Source organism: Miscanthus floridulus, chromosome 9 (assembly GCF_019320115.1).
Source record: "Miscanthus floridulus cultivar M001 chromosome 9, ASM1932011v1, whole genome shotgun sequence".
NCBI classification, from domain to species: domain Eukaryota; kingdom Viridiplantae; phylum Streptophyta; class Magnoliopsida; order Poales; family Poaceae; genus Miscanthus; species Miscanthus floridulus.
The window spans coordinates 26,243,686-26,261,105 of record NC_089588.1 but is presented as its reverse complement, the minus strand read 5'-3'; the positions used below and the strand labels follow the sequence as shown (position 1 = coordinate 26,261,105).

General features: G+C 44.9%; 1 protein-coding gene across 1 annotated transcript in view; it reads right to left on the bottom strand.

Annotated features, from left to right (window-relative positions):
- LOC136483559 (putative disease resistance protein RGA1) overlaps positions 1 to 13,693 on the bottom strand; it is a 32,627-nt gene extending 18,934 nt beyond the window's left edge. Inside the window, exons 1-4 of the mRNA XM_066480666.1 lie at positions 9,255 to 13,693; positions 8,164 to 9,121; positions 6,089 to 7,159; positions 2 to 2,132 (exon numbers count right to left, since the gene is read on the bottom strand). Coding sequence (XP_066336763.1) covers positions 2 to 2,132; positions 6,089 to 7,138 — 3,181 coding nt within the window. The 5' untranslated portion in view covers positions 7,139 to 7,159; positions 8,164 to 9,121; positions 9,255 to 13,693. The remainder of the gene's footprint in view (position 1; positions 2,133 to 6,088; positions 7,160 to 8,163; positions 9,122 to 9,254) is intronic.
- Positions 13,694 to 17,420: the final 3,727 nt, after the last annotated feature.

Below are 17,420 nucleotides of genomic sequence, written 5' to 3'. Positions count from 1 at the left end.
CCTTGAGCAATTGCAGAGCGACTGATATTTGTCTCAAAGCGGAAAGGATCCCTTGTGTAGAGCACATACCACTTCCTTGGACTGCCTTTATCATTTGCATAGGCCTTGACTAGCTGGATGTGGCTGAACTTGTGCCACTCAGGACCAGATTTCCCTGCTGCTATGGCAGTGAGCAGCGATAAGGAACAATCTAGCTGCAAATACCTTGGGTTCACATCCTGCAGATACTTAGGGACTGTTTCCATTTCATAATCCTGCAGATTGAGTCTCTGTAGTGAAGGCATGCCCTCCAATACCTTCATCTCTGGGCACATGACGATGACGAGCTTCTGCAGTTTCGGTAGGTTACTGATCCTCTCCAGGTCAGTGTTCCTAAACACGTCGAGGTGGACGACAGAAGTGAAGTTCTCCAAATACCTTAGGTTCTTGACATCAGGTATGTATAATCCCTTCAAAGACTTTGCGTGGAAGGCAAGGCCAGGAGGCATGTGGCTCAATTTGCACAAACTGAGTTTAAGCCTCTCCAAGATAGGCATCGCTTTGACTTGTTCCTCCCACTCCCATTCCTCCCATTCCACCATTCCCACAAAACACAGCTTCTGTAATCTGGGAAACGCAACACCTACCTGATTGTTCGGTTGTAGTAATTCAAGCCCAACATGCTTGATCGCTGGGGCACGAACAATCTGCAGAAGCTCCAGGCAGGGGAGCTGACTCAAGCCACTAGGAAGCTCTGTGCAGCAGGCCAAGTCATCCATCGTTAGAATCCTCAAGCTCCCAAGGGGCGTCACTGCTGTCAGCATCATCCAACCTGGGAGCCGCTCACCAAAATACCCTTTGATGTTAAGGTTTTCTAAGCCAAGCGGAGGGCAGAGCTCATCAAAAACCTCCTGGATTTGTCTGTTGGCTTTCTCAGAGATCCCATCTTCCTCTTTTACCAACAGGCCATCATCTCCAAGTCTACTGGTGCAACCCAGTGAGAGATACCTTAGGCGCTTCTTCCCACCAAGTTTGGCCTGTATAGCAGATGAGGAAGAAGCTACATTCTCCAAGAAACTGATATGAAGATTAGTTAGCTGAGAGAGAGGCCCTAGTTCCTCCAAACTACAGTGATCACAGTCCATGTGGGCTGGAAATCCATATAATTTCCTCAAAGAAGTTAGGCCACTAAATTCCCTTGGTATAACACTTACATTTGTCCGCACAAGTCTGAGAAACCTCAAGTCTTGTAGCACTCCAATGCTACTGGGAAGATTAGCCAAACTCTGACAACCAGAAAGGCTAATGTACTGCAAGAATTTCAACTTGCCTATGTCTTCTGGTAACTTGGATGTATTACAGTTTTCTATTGACAAATACCTCAAATGTTTCAGCTGATACAAAGATTCGGATATTGCATCAATATTTACACTGTCCAAATATAGTGTTCGAAGACTTGAAAGAGAAACAAATGAATCACCTGGCTTAATCTTTATATTACCAACTAAAATTAGTGTTCTCAGTGATGTCTGTGTTTGGAGAGAACACCACTCCAAATCATGTTCTTCTGATCCTTTGCTTTCCAGAGATAATCGAAAAAACTTTTGTGATTTAAGTTTGTCAATACCAATTGTACTATTGTGAGCTATGAGTGCTTCATCTCTGAACACGCTATGAGCAAATGACCGAACAACATCATGCATGTTGCAAACTACTTGATCAAGATATGTCTTATCTGGCTCAATAAGGTTCCGCTGTATTAACTGATCATAGTATTCCCTTCCTATTTCTTCTAGGTCACGTAAAGTTCCATGAACAAACCCTTCACTAATCCACATGCCAACAATGTCATGAACAAAAAACAATGTGCCCCTCGGAAGGAGGGAATAGTGCAAAAAGCAAGGCTTCAAACAAGGCTGCAGATCTTCATAGCTAAGATATACTACATAATTTAGCTCTTTAGGCATTTGTGATACTGACCCTAGAGAATCATCTAAGACATTTTGCCAGTCGGTTCGTCTTATCCTTTTCTGTCGCAGGAGACCTCCCATTACTTTGACCCCAAGAGGTAAACCATCACATTTTTCAACAAGTCTCATTCCAATATCCTTTAGTATTTCAACCTGGGGCTCATCATTTACGTTTGTAACAACCTGCAAGAATTTTAGGCTAATTAGACAGACAATAATTTATTGTGTAGTGTCGTGATATCCTGTCAATGCAAAACACATCAAGAAAGAAACCTATGCGGTCTCTAGCACATAATTTTTGGTCAGCCTTTTTTATATTATACCCCTCCGTTCCAAATTATAGTTCGTTTGACTTTTTTTACCCTAAGTTTGACCACTCGTCTTATTCAAAAAATTTGTGCCAACATAGTCAAATTTAAGTCATTCTTGAAGAACTTTTGTTAATAAAGCAAGCCGCAACAAAAGAAGTGATATTTTGCACAAATTTTTGAATAAGACGAGTGGACAAACTTGAGGTCAAAAAAAGTCAAACGAACTATAATTTGAAACGGATTTAGTACTTTATGCATGTGCAACTAAGTAAAAGAAAGAAAAAAGGCACGAATGTCGCTTGGGGGACAAAAGAAGTGATCATGAATCGTGATGAATTCCCCTTCTTTGCTCCTATGACCTATGGAAGTACGGCCTTTCCTAATCTGATGCAACATTGTCCGCACAGTAGTTGCCACTGCGTCAATTCTGAACCCGCCGGAATGATTCACTACTTGCTGTGATCAGTCATTATAAAATCTGTATAATGAAGTTACAGTGCTCTCATGAAAACAAAACTGAATAATAAGGAAAAATATTCATTACAGGGTGCGCATTAAGGTATGGCCAAGCAAGAATATTATAAAAAATATTTCAATTACAAGTGACAGCATGTAATCTCCGTCTTCGCCCGCCGCGGGCGGGCGCGACCCCCGCCAAGAGCATGGGCCATCGTCACCAGCCACCCGGATGGTGGGCTCCATCTTCGCCGGCCGCGGGTGGGCGTGGCCCCCGCCGAGAGCGCGGGCTTCGTCATCTCTGGCCATGGTCGGGAGCGGCCGCCGCCGAGAGCGCGGGCTCCGTCATCTCCGGCCACGAGCACGACCCTTGCCAGCGCGGCCCGCGTCGGGAGTGCGGGCTCGAGCACCGTAGAGGGATGGAGGCGCACCGGCCGCCGGGGAAAGAACTCTCCAAGAGACTTGTGTCCCCGTCGCGATGTGCGGGCGCGTTTGCCGGAGCCACGCGCGGCCGCCGGGATGCGCGGATGCAGCCGGCACGCCTGGGACTCTGGACTGGGGCACCGGGATGTGCGGGGCTAGTGTCCATAGCCACCGGGATGCAAGGGGTAGGGGTCATGCGCCGCCGGGATGGGGACGCGGGCACCCGGGGCTCGGCGGTCGGCCATCCGAGATCGGGATTGGACGTTAGGCATCAGGCATCGTCCATGGGAAAAAGATGGCAACAGGGGGAGAAAAGGAAAAAGGCTAGGGGTATTTTGGTACTTTATTCTTTTTTCCCTGTTGAGAAGCTTTTTTATCAAACGGTGTGAATAAAACAACTCAGCTTCACCTGTAAAGCTGCTCATTGAGCTGAAAAAAATCACTAGTGAAGCTGACCTGTACCAAGCGGGGCCTAATTGCCACCAAAAGTTTGGTGTTGGCATGTGGATTCTTTGCTATATCACGCTTCCACTAGGTTCACGTTGAAAAATCAATTTTAAATGCGGACGTAGACAATTTCATATGTGATGCCTTCTCACGTATACTTCCAGTCATATGATAATTGGTACAGTGGAGAATAATATTTTTATAGAGTAAATTACACCGTGGTCCCTAAACTACTACGCCTTCTATCATATCACTAAATATAAAATTGCACATTTAGATCCTTAAACTATTTAAGTACCCCAGTTCTGTATGGCTGCGCAGCCACGGCGGCTACGCGGCCACGACGGTTGCTCACATTCGTGCTTGTGCAGCGGCGGCGGCGGCTCGCTTGTGCAACCGTGGCCATGGCTCATGCTCTCGCGCTCCTCGGCAGCAGTGGCGGCATTGACAGCGAGATGAACTCATGTAGCATTTCTAATGTGGAAGAAGATATTTAAAAAAAATAGTCCCTCATGAAATTTGTTAATATTTGTGCAATTTATGTATCTGGGTGATTTTTTATATAACCCCCGCCAATATTTTATTTTCAAGCAAGCGAGTCTTTTCTCTGCACGCGGGCCTGAATCCATACCCGTTTGTACAAATATGAGGCCCAAACAAAGTTTAAAGACCAGAATGACATACTTTTTATGTTTGGCGACCGGGATGACACAACTCACAAGTTGGAGGACCAACCATGGAGTTTACTCATCAAAATATTATTTATAGCCTTAGAATATGTAACACGATGTCATCCACATCCAAACAGACCTAGACCTTTTCCATTCCTCAACATGGCGTGCCATGGTGGAACATTATCTGTGTGTTTGGATGCAAGGACAAGCAGGGACATGACGAGATGGCTCCAGGATGAGTGGTGTTTGTTTGGGAGGCCACAAGGGGCGAGGACATCCCACATGGGAATATTCCCGTGAGATGCGGGTTGGCCAGTCCCTAGATATTTGACGGACGGGGGTCGCCCAAGGTGGGACAAGCCCGCTTGCTGGCGAGGAAGAAAAGGAGAGGAGGTGCACGTAGGGGCGGTCGACCAAGAAGAGGAGCTCCGGGGGCCACCGTCGCTCAAGCTTGGGGGGGCACTGCCACGCGTGACCTCGAGGGGCCGCCACCGTGCACGAGATATGAGGAGCCTCCGCGCGCGAGCTTGGGAGGCCGTCGTCGTGCAACCTCTGAAGAGCCACTGCGTGCGAGCTCGGGGGGCCGCATGAAACAGGAGGCGTGGGGCGTGGGCGCCGATCTGACTAGGAGGAGGCGTAGGGCGTCACGCTGCGAGCCCTTTGGGGTGGCTACGGTTGGGGAAAGAGAGAGATGGAGAGAAGGAAGAAAAAGAATGAATAAAAACTGCCAAATGGGCCCCGCATGTCAGTAGCGGATCCCACTTTTATGTCTAAGACCAAATAGAAAACGGGTTGATCCCATCCCTCCCCAACCAGAAAACAAATAGGGTCGCCGCATCCCATAAACCAGAGACAAGACCATGCCATCCCACCTTATCTCCCAACCAAATGCTATCTATATGTCTCATAATATCTCTACTAGTGGATCCAACCCATGGGAACCACACATATATGTTGGCCTTTGGCCTACCGTCTCGATTCCCCCTCCCTCCCTCTCTCTCTGTTTCTCTCTTCTCGCTCTGATATTGTGCAGCAGCCCAATATGTGTGACATACATACCCTCGCGTTGGACTACTGGTCAATACCGATCCACAAATGGATCAATTGTGGCCTGCCACATAAGGATGTGTAGTGTGTTAGGGCTCATTTAGAACTAGAAGATAGCATGTGACAAGTCTGGGGATCCTAATGATATTCTAGTATAAGTGTGGGGGGCATGAAAGTAGCATTATAAGAGCTTGGGACTTACATTACACCCAAAGACAATTTCGCTAACCTCACAGTGCATGCATTTTGAGAGTCTAGGGACCCAGATGACATCATACAGAATAAGTTCGAAAACTGTTTTTTTATTTTACTCTAAAAAGCATAGTGCTAAACAGACTTATTATGGTTGCCTTAGTTTGTGAATTAAATTTAATTGCTAATTCGCCATGTGGTATTGCCTACGTTACAGCCCATGACAGATCCAATCGAACCTACAGATCTCAAGTTCTTTTAAAAATTGAGGAAGTGTAATACAATGTCCAAATTTTAATTGCTTTAACAAAAAAATGTGAATACCTGCCCTATGTGGAGTCTGCATGACTGCATATGCAGGATATTACAATACTAACATATGGAAGTATGGCATTTTGTTTCTTTATAATATATTTCGAAGGTCACCACCGTAGAACTAGATGTTGAAACAAATAAGAAAAATAGAAGTTGTTGCCAGGACTGGGAATCTAGTTCCCACTACTAAGATAGAAGCAAAACTAAAGTGATGCACCTAGAAAACAAAATGCATAATTAAAGAAAAGTAATTAATGTATGGATTAACTTGTACCTGCTTCTTGAGCAGCAACCATGCATTTTGAAGCCCAAGTTTGTCAATACGATGGTAGGGCTCCTCAGCCTTCATCTGACGTGCCACTATGTCATGCCTTGTGGTGACCAGCACACGGCTACCTTGAGCTAGCATGGCATTGACAAAGGGAGTTCTAAGCACACCTTCCCATATACTGTAGTCCCAGACATCATCCATTATTAATAAGGTTTTGTGTCCCTTCAAAGCTTCTATTAGAGTCTGTTCCAGTGCCTCCTTCGAAATTCCACAAGCATGGTGGTTTCCACCAGCTTCGATAATAACTCTCCTTAGCATTTCAGTATTGTTGAAGTCTTGGTTGACACTCAACCATATTTTCTTTGTAAACTCATGTTTTATGACTTCACTGTTGAAGATCTTTTGAGCAAGGGTGGTTTTACCAATCCCACCAATTCCCACAATGGAGAAAATGATTATTTTGTTGGATTTGTCGTCGTCAGTTGGATACTTCTTTGTTAGCATCTCTACTAGATTTGTTGTGTCTTCTTCGATCTTCTCACCAACCAAACCAGATTCGTCAAGCCCCCCTGATGTCTCACAGGTACCAGAAGGATACGATACGACGTTTCTTCCACGGTCCTCATAAGTACCAAGGTTCATGAAGTTGAATGATGCACCACGTGCCTTGATGTCATCTAGCTTCTTGTTAAGGTTCTTGATGTGGCTTCCAATGTCGTGGGCATGTAGGGGATTCCGTATGCAGAAGAGCAACGGGTTGAAGCATCGGGCATCATGCCTTTGGCCTCGCTCCATGGCCTTGAGCTGGCACAGGTCGAGGATGTCAGTGGCATCATACATAGCGTTCCTTAGCTCTATCCCCCATGCTTGGACACTTTGGTCTGTGATGTTCCTCCTATCAGCATCAGCAAGGATGTTCTTCAGATCCCGAAGCTTGACGTCCATGTTATCAATCTCACCGGACACTCCAAGCAACATAAGCACCTCATCTGCCGCCATCTGCATGAGCATGTTTTGGATGTAGGACGCCAAAGCATCTAGGACACCGGCCATGATTAAGAACTTCGATTTTTGCTGTAACAAAATGAGAACAGATATTGATTTCAACACGGCATTTTAATTTTATACATAAAAGATTCAATCATCTGCCATCTATTATTGCAGCCATCGCGGCACTACTAATAACTTCTCGTTCATTCATACAACTACATGACAGTGGCAACTATATGCGCAGATCTAGGTAGGCATAAGCAGCTGCAGAAACCTAACAACTACATCACAGTGGGCACTATATGCGCAGATCTAGCTACGCATAAGCAGCTGCAGAAACGTAACGGTTAAGGAACGAACCAGAGGTTGACGAGCTGAGCAATGGCCAGAAGCGGTGAGGTGGTGCCACTGTTGTTGTTCTTGGTCGTGGAACAGGATCTATTGGTTAATGGTTAGACAGGCATCGGCATGGACATCGTCGACCTAGCCCACCTCATATTACTGCTGGATTGCGGCACGCCAGTGAGTGAAGAAATGAGGAGTAGCTGCTTGGTGGCTTGTTTTGGGTGTATGAGCTAGGAAGGAATTGTTGATGATTCAGGGAAGGTGGGGACTGGAGTACGTAGGTCGTGGTAATAACACTGCAAGGTGGGCAGGAAAGTGCGTGACAGCTTCGACGGATTTGCGGACTGCGTCCTACTTTATTAATTCCACAGCAGAGCCTTGGATGCTAGAGTATCTCTGAGCCACCACGTGAAACGGCGGCAAATGCATTTGCCTGGTGAAGGCTGGTGGCGGTGGAGGATCGCGTGGAGTTCAGCTAGCCATGAATGAAGTGGCTGCTTGTGAATTGAGATGGGAACTTCGGTTTTTGCTGTAAAGTTAGAGCAAATGTCATCCCCAAATATCCCATTTGCTTACAACAAAGATGACTCGATCTAGAAAGCAGTACTGATTATTCATTATAGATTAGTGTCGTATTCTTGTCTAGCAGAAAGATAGGTGCTATGGGCTATCTACAACATTTCTAATTTTCGTACGGTACCCATATGCATGAAATTAAAACCACAAAACTGTAGGAAACTAACCGAGGCAGCCGGCGAGTTCAGTGACGGTCAGGAACGGATGCTGGCGCGGTGTGCGTCGGAGGCACACGGCAGCGGCAGTGGTGGTAAAGGATTGTGACGGAGGATCGCGAGGTAACTACGCTGGTGAGCGAGGTAACCAGCCAGCCCAGCCAGCGTACCAAACGGGCTATGAGATGGGGAACGGAGGCGACCTTATTGTTGGTCATGGCCGCCCAGAGTTGCTGGTGGCAGCTCGGATAGAATGATTGGTGTACGGAGTATGCATGATTGACGTACGGATAAAAGCTAAGGTCACTGCCCAACAATAATTACAGAGAGTGGTGGAGGCCAGCTGGTGTGTGAGCGACACTGTACGTTCGCCTAAGAACTGAGGCCATTGCTCAGCAATGATTATGGAGATACCAGGGACGTTGCGGATAAGAAAATATACTCAATGATATCCACGACGATGATATTATATCGCGGGCATGAGAAAGGTCGGTAATGTTGTAACTGGTAAACCAAACACTAACAACTTGGCTGCGCTTTGTGTTCCTCATTTATCTGAATCTGATGCCATCACCAAGTGCAGTAACAAATGGACTTCATACTCATAGTATCTGTCGCAATCACTTCCTAGTACGTGGTTTTATTGATCCAACGAACCAAAAGGACGGACCATCATATATTGATGCCTTGTCTACCAGCACTCATTGAAACCAGCAATTCTAGAGCTGTCTGTACAAGCCACCGGCAAGGCAATAATGGTGGACGGCATGTAGCGGAAGCCCCGAGACCTGCTCGCCTCAGGAGGACGGCACGACCAGCGGCGAAGGCACCAAGTCGTCGCGCGACTCGCACCTGTCGCACACTCATCTATTGAGCAGAGCACACTAGTACGTACAGGCACAAGATGGCAAGAGCAACCTTATCTTTCTATTAGTAATCGGAGGCTTCAACCGAGAAGTTAATTCACGCGCTATAAAAAAAGATATATTATAGAAATTTCACAATAGTCAAGAACGTCCAAATTTTAATTTGGTAGACTACAATCATCATCTCTAATAATAGCCATCTATTCTCTTATATATATTAAAAAAAACTATCCAAACCTGAACGGACCCCGCCTCGTCTCCTCCGTGAGGTGACTCGGGTACGCTGGCCCTCCACCGAACCGTATCCCCACCACCGGCTGCTCCCTGGCTGCCGCCGCTGCTCTATGGTGAGTGGAGGCGGCAGCCACGACGGCGATCCATAAAGGGGCACCTGTTCGCCGCACCATTCTTGTCGGGGTTATGATACCCCCAAGAATCTTAAGACATTAGTTAGCCGCTCAGGGGGCCAACGACAAACAAGCTAGCACAAGCCCAACAACCGTGGCCCATGAAAGCCGTGCCGATCTGGTCCAAACACCAAGGCAGGTGGTGGGACACGACCTCTCCCACTCACCACACACCGCACGGAGCCGCACGACCTATCCTTCGTCCCGACCCCCGGGGGGGACGGGGAGGGATCGAGCGCCACCAAGTACGCCTGTTCTGACAAGGACAGACACGCCTACTCAGTCCGCCATGACCGAGGGGCAGCCATCTCGGAGTAGGCGCCATGCCTGCGTCATACCACAAACAAGACAGAACCGTCAGGCGGTGACGACGGGTACGGTAACCCACTGTCCAAATACAGCCCGACGGGACAGGCGTACGGCCACACCCACTGCGGGATGGGGCTCACGACTACGGTCTTGACTTCCAAGGCCAACCAAGCCAACGAAGGCCACGACCCCCAAGCTTGGGATCTTGGTCGCCGGCTACACGACCAGCAAGACTGCCTTCGATGGATTTTCGGACGGCGTCCTGCCTTATTAATTCCACAGCAGAGCCTTGGATGCTAGAGTAGCTCTAAGCCACCACGTGAAACGGCGGCCAATGCATTTGCGTGCAGTAGCGCGGGGGTACTGCAAGATGCTTTCTCATCGCACGAGATGACAAGCAAAGACTCGCTCACAGCGTTGGTAGGATAAACAGACCAATAATGCAACTTGGCAGTGGCCGGCTCGCATGCTTCCAATAATGCAACCGAGGAGGTTGCCCTAACACAACCGCCTCGGTTAATCGATAGTAACCAAGGCGCCGCCTCCAAAAAAAAATGGTGCCTAGCAAGCAGCCCATCTCGGCCTGACACGCATAGATACATCATATAATTCGGGTTATCCATAGCCTTCTCTCATTCCCTCACCCGCCGCCGCACAGCACTCTCTCTCCTCTCTCGGCTCGGTCCTCACATGAGAGGACGCGCTCGTCTCTCTCGCGTCTCTCGCGCATGCATGTCACGCTCTCTCCCTCTCGTCTCTCTCTCGTGCATGCATGGCCCGCTCTCTCCCTCTCTCTCGTCTCTCACCAGCGGGCGCTCCCTCTCTCCTCTCGCGCTGGGCGCTCCCTGGAGGCGGTGGGAGGTGCTCGCACCCCGGCAGGCTGCTCACGCCAGGCGGCGGTGGCGGCTTGCGAGTGCGGCGGGGCGGGGCTTCTGGCACTACTACAGAACAGGTATTCACCGCCGGCTCAAGACCCCCCTTTTACCGATGGTTTTGGCTCTAGGCAGTGAAAGTCCGCGGTGATGCCCATTGTCATTACCGTCGGTTTCCTAAGCAGCCATGATGCAAAGTTATCACAACCGGTTCACGTTACCAGCCGGTGGTGATAGGGATTTTCAGAAATTCCAAAATCAGATAAAAAAGTAGCAAAAAAAATTTGATTTAATCCCGGGAATGCCCATTGTCACAAGTCACGCGATTTTCGCGCGAAAATCCGCACGCTGCGCGGTGCTGGGATTCAAACCTGAGACCTATGCCGTCACACGTAGCTGCTCTAACCACTCCACCCCTAAGTCACTTGTGTACATACAACATGTATATTCCTTTAGTACTAACTTCTCATGATTTTAAAATAAATATTTAGAACCATAAACCACTTCAGATAAAAAAGTCATCAAATACAAAGTTGTTGTTTTGATCGAGATCTACAACTTTGATGTTGGTGGTTTTGCCATCCGAGGTCGTTTGACAAATTTGAATTTCAAATCATCTAAACTTTAGCCATACTGTTGGGACATCAAACGATTTCAAATGAAAAAGTCATCGAGATCTACAACTTTGGTTTTTGTTGATTTTACATCCGAGGTTATTTGCAAAATTTGAATTTCAAAATTTTTGAACTTACGATAGAAATTTAAGACCCTAAATGATTTCTAATGAAATAGTTATCAAATACAAAGTTGTAGATCACAGCGAGATCTGTAACTTTGCTTTTGATCATTTTTCATCTGAGGTTGTTTGTATAATTCAAAAAAATTGAATTTTAAAATATAAGAGCTTCAAACAGATTTCTGGGACTGTAAATAATTTCAAATAAAAAAAATCATCAACTACAAAGTTGTAGATATCGACAACTTCGATATAAAGTTTGTTTTGATCCGACTTTTTTTTGTAAAAGTTATGAATTTTATTGTGATGCAGCATAACTCATCATCACCGGTTCGTATTACGAACCATTAGTGAAATGATTTTTACCACCGGTTGGTACCACAAACCGATGGTACAAATGGGTCGACCATCACTACCGGTTGGTAACACAAACCGGCTGTAGTGATAGGTTTATCACCACCGGTTCGTGTTACTAGCCGGCGGTGATAACCGCCCAAAATTTCACCAACTGTTCATAACACGAACCGACGGTGAAAATTATTTCACCAATGCTTTGTAATACGAACCGGCGGTGAATGTGGCAGCGGTGATTACCCGTTATGTAGTAGTGTGGAGGCGCTCGTCTCTCTCCGGCATCGGCACGGCGCACGGCTCCCGTCCTCCGACAGTGGCACGGGGCCTCCGGCGGCGGAGCACAGGGCTGGGCTCACGGATTCGGCATCGGGGCTTGTGGATCTGCTAGATCCGGCGTCGGGGCTCGCGGATTCGGCGTCGGGGCTCGTGGATCCGCTAGATCCGGCATCAGGGCCAAAGCATCTAGGACACCCACCATGAATGGCAATTTGTTTTTTTTGTTTTTTTTTTATGAAACAAAATCAGAACAAATGTCAACACCATCATCGTATTTTAATTTCCTACAGCAAAGATATCAATCATCTGCCGTCTATAAATGCAGCCATGGGGAAACTACTACTTTCTAGTACTCTTTAATTACAAAGTCACATTCTTATCTGGTAGAAACCGGGATCCCATATTTAGGTTATCTAGAACCATACTAATAAGAAAATACGTAGCATATTTTTTCCTTGTCCTTAAAAAACCAGAAACCATTGATACAACTACATAACAATACACAGATCTAGCTATGCATAAACAGTTGTAGAGACGTAACAGTTCAGCAAAGGGCAGTTCCATGAGGCGGTAACCGTGTGCTAAGTGGAAGTGGTTAATGGTTAGAGAGAATTAACTTAGGATATGCAAGGCTGTTCAAGTGTCTGCCAATTAACTGAGCCGCTTCACCATCCGGCTTATCTATACATTAATCCTCCTGTGTGGAGCGCGCTTCGGTTGTTTAGCTGAATATATTAGTATATGCACACACTAAAATAGACCACAGACGGCTTGCGCACAGGGTCAATCCTCAATACATTATATGTATATATATATATATATGTATGTATATATATATATATATGTATGTATGTATATATATATATATATATATATATTTCTCTTTGAAAGGACACTATAAGGCATTTGTGCAGAATTTTTTCTTTACGAGAATTAGAAGTAAGAAAAAATGTTACGGGGTAACAAAATTATCGGCAGCTAGGTAGCTTCGGGATTCTCTGTAAAAAAATTAGACTAAAGCCTCTTTGGATACCAAGACTTAAGTAAAGTTTAGTCATTATAGGCTATCAAAACAGGGGAAACTGATTTTTAATTCAGCCCAACTAGCTGCTAGACTCTTTATATATAGTCAGCACAAAACTAAACTTTACTCATCTAAACTTTACTTGGGCTAAGATATAGTCTAGGTGATCCAAACAGGCGGCTATTAGAATGGCTGTACTCTGTGAGTAGTAATCATTTTTTAAAATAATTAGTACACTGATCCAGTGAAACATCTTATGTCTTCTACTGAAAAGTTCAATAATTGCTAAAATATTGATTCTCTGCTTGTTCTTTACCGGTGAGGCAGGTGATGCAACTCGTGCAGTTTCTCATACTGATAAAGGTTGATTGAAAGTACGAATCTAATAAAGCACTAATTACCAAATGAAAAGACATAAGTGGTTTCAACCCAAGGAGCTGAAACATCTCCTCATTTCATACAGAGATAAAGAAAGAGGGAGAGAGAGAGAGAGAGAGAGAGAGTATGCACCTCAGTACAGTGAGGGGTTTCTTGGGATCGCCTGATGTTTGCAGTGGGTGGAGGAAAAAAGGACCGGGGTCCTCTCTTTATTCTTGCAAAGCAGAGTTCTCTGTCGGTTTCAAAAAACAATACGAATTACAGAGTACTCGTAGTAGTATTTATAGGCAGGGTTTGTGTGCTGCCTCTGCTCTACTTCAGCACCACCACCCGATGTATATCTTAACTAATCACAATACGAATATATATACTGGAAACATGTAATTATCTCAGCCATCACCATCAAGCAACTTAACATGTGGAGGAGTCCAGCCTCCAGCGAAAACCTGACCTTTCTATGAGGAAGACGGCATATGCATTATTGAGCTGACCAGGCAAGTCTCCTCTTCCGTCGTCCGTCCAGGGTATGGTAGTAATGGATATCACACAAGCATATAGTAATGAAGGACCCCAATAATCGTTAGACTGTTGCTTTCCATCGGCAATTTATTTGTTGTGACATAGGTAGAAGAAATTTCAACGTCCTTGGAAGGACATTGAAAAGAACACTGATGGGAAGTTCTTTTGGCAGCAAACAGGAACGCTTGCTTTAATGGTTGGTCGATGATAGCCCCATTTGATGACTGGGATGGCAAAACTAAGGTACTAACGGCCTATTTGATACACATGCCTAGTTACTTTTTGTGGCTAAAAAAATAGCCCAAATTAGCTGTGGTTGGACAACAACTAGTTAAAGACATGACTAAAAAATAGCTCACCTAATGGCCCTCCTATTTGATGCATTATAGCTAATTTTGACTATTTTTAGCTAGATACCCTACTACATAAAACTTTCTCAAGGAGGGTCCCACATTAGCTCATATATTAAAAAGGCCCTAATTCATATGCACATGCCGGCTTGGACCGCTGCATTTACTGATAACCGTAGACCGTCTAGATACATGCCCTCCATCCCCATCGAGAGGGTGGGTCCCACATTGACACTCTTATCTTGTTCCCAATCTTGTAGGCTTCCTCGAATCCGGCCAACCACGCGACCATCATGCATGTTCGAGTGCCCCCGCTGCTACCACCTCCAATAGGCAACAGTGGCGCCACTATTGTCGCCCACCACAACTGACCTTAGATTATGTCATTGTTCCACACCTATCCACAACTGAGTCATGGGTAGATCTACGTTGATTTCTAAGTATTTCCAAGAATATCAATATTTTTGGTACATCTTTAAATATACTAATCCATCAACCCGTGCTCCCGCACGGGCTAACATTGAGATACTTAAACAATAAAAACCCTTTTTATTCAGCATATATTAACTAATAGTATTTAATTCATACAATTAAGTTTTATTTGAATCTAGATTAATGCGTGTCTAGCACTCGTAATAATGTAACATTAACTTGATAATAATGTAACGATAATTTCATTCTACGGTTGTGTGTTTCTTTTTCGTCCTTTGTTTTGTGTTCAGTTATGGCTGACTTTGTCTAATATATGGGCGTGTTGAATTGAACCGGGTAGATATATAACAAATTAGAAGGTTAAGACATCGACATTAGTCATTGTTTAATATCTCAAAATAATAAAGTTTACTTATATTAAATTACACATTTTATGCTTTGTTCATTTTCTAACACAATAGAAACAATCACTACTAGAGAACAGACTTTAGAACGATGTCCCAATTTGGCATTAGCCTCGGCATTTTTTGCCGCCGGGACTAAAGGACCCTTTAGTCCCGGTTCGTAATACCAACCGGGACTAAAGGTCCCTGCCCAACGGTCGTCCGCGTGGCAGGGATCTTTAGTTCCGGCTGGTATTACCAACCGGGACTAACGGTTGGTAATACCAGCCGGGACTAAAGCTTTTAGTCCCGGTTTGGGTGATACCTCGGGAATAAATATTAATCTTTAGTCCCGGTTTGGCCACCTAACCGGGACTAATTATGCCGGCCTACACACCGGCTCATTTCTTCCTCCCCGAGCCCGAGCCATTCTATTCAAACTCACTGCCTCTGTTCTTCAGCTTGCTGTTGTTCTTGCTCTCTCCCCCTCCATTGCTGTTGTTCTTCGATTTTGGAGGTAACAAACTTAATCCTCTTATGTTTTATCAGTAGCTTATCTCATTTTGCGATGTAGATGCATGTGTAACTTTATACGTTGGACTTTATTATGATTTTATATGTCATTTTTAGCTCAAAATCACATGATGATTTGCATATATGTTTGGATAAACAAAAGTTAAATTAGTTCATCAAAATCACGCCTCGCTCGTCCTCGCTGGAGCACGCGCCATTCTCGTCCCCGGCGGCTTACGTGATCTTAGAATTAATTTTTCCATGAAATGAAAAACTTAGAAAATAGTTAGAAAATTGTACGTAAAAAATACGTACAAGTTGAACTTGCGGACCGTGATCATCTCGGCGAGCATGTTCTCTGCCGAGCGGTAACGGACGTCAAGGAGGAGCTTTGATTCTACGAGGGAGAGCGGCAACGGTCGTGGAAGACCGTGTTCCCTTCCTCGTAGAATCGGAGCTCTTCCTTGGCCAAGTACGGTGCCGTCCGGTGGAGAAATGCTCGCCGAGATGATCACGTAAGTAAGGTCAACTAGTACGGATGGTTATTTATTGAAACATGTTTTTGAGCTATAATTTGATGGGTATTTGATAACTTCAGACCTACAAATGTCATCTACAAATGTTACTATCCTCGGCAACCTAAACGCCCGCGAGCTCGCCGATATCGAGCAGGTCACTTAGAATTATTTTTTCCATGAAATGAAATACTTAGAAATCATACCTTTTATTTTTTAGAATTAAATTTTTCATGAAATGAAAAACTTAGAAAATAGTTAGAAAATTGTAGAAAATCCGTACTAGTTGAACTTGCGGACCGTGATCATATCGGCGAGCATGTTCTCTGCCGAGCGGTAACGGACGTCAAGGAGGAGCTTTGATTCTACGAGGGAGAGCGGCAACGGTCGTGGAAGACCGTGTTCCCTTCCTCGTAGAATCGGAGCTCTTCCTTGGCCAAGTACGGTGCCGTCCGGTGGAGAAATGCTCGCCGAGATGATCACGTAAGCAAGGTCAACTAGTACGGATGGTTATTTATTGAAACATGTTTTTGAGCTATGTGATTTCTATGTCATTTTTAGCTCAAAATCACATGATGATTTACAATAGTAAAATCACTTGATAGTTTGGTATTTTACTATTATACATAGTACATATTTCATGGTTTAGTTAGATAAATAAATAATTTTAGTTTTGTTTAAATATATTATTTTAGAAAATGTGAAATTTATAGTAGTTTGCAAAAATAAGTATAGAAAGTAGATGACAACTGGTACCGGATCCTCGGCCTCTCGTTCGGTTGCGAAACGACTGAGGCCAGAACTCCCTCTCATTATCTGCGGCAAGTGTAAGCAGAAGATTGTGATGGAGTACCGAGTCAAGAGATAGGGACCCAACAAGGGTCGTGTTTTCTACAAGTGCCCGGATCGCGATGTGAGTTTCTTACGCATTTGATTATTATGGCTAATTGACCTGCTTTTCTTGAATATTTTTGACTAAATATTTTTGGCTTTAATTTCAGTGGGAGGACAATGGATGCGATGGTTGGTACTGGGAGGAAGATTATGCTACATACGTGCAGAATTCGGCTGCTGCTGATGAGGCAGTGAGCCAGCAGGAGAAGCTTATTGATATTCAACAGAAGAATGATTTGTCTGTTTTAGTTGCGTACGATCACGAAATAATTATGTTACTGAAGTGCATTGTAGTTTTAGTTTGTTTAGTGATAGTTGGGATTGCTTACGTTGTAGCCAGGCTTAGTTAATTAATCAACCGTGTGTGTGTGTCATCTATGTTGTGTAATAAAATACTTAATTATGTTCAAGGTTTTCATAATTTGTCGTGTAATACAGATT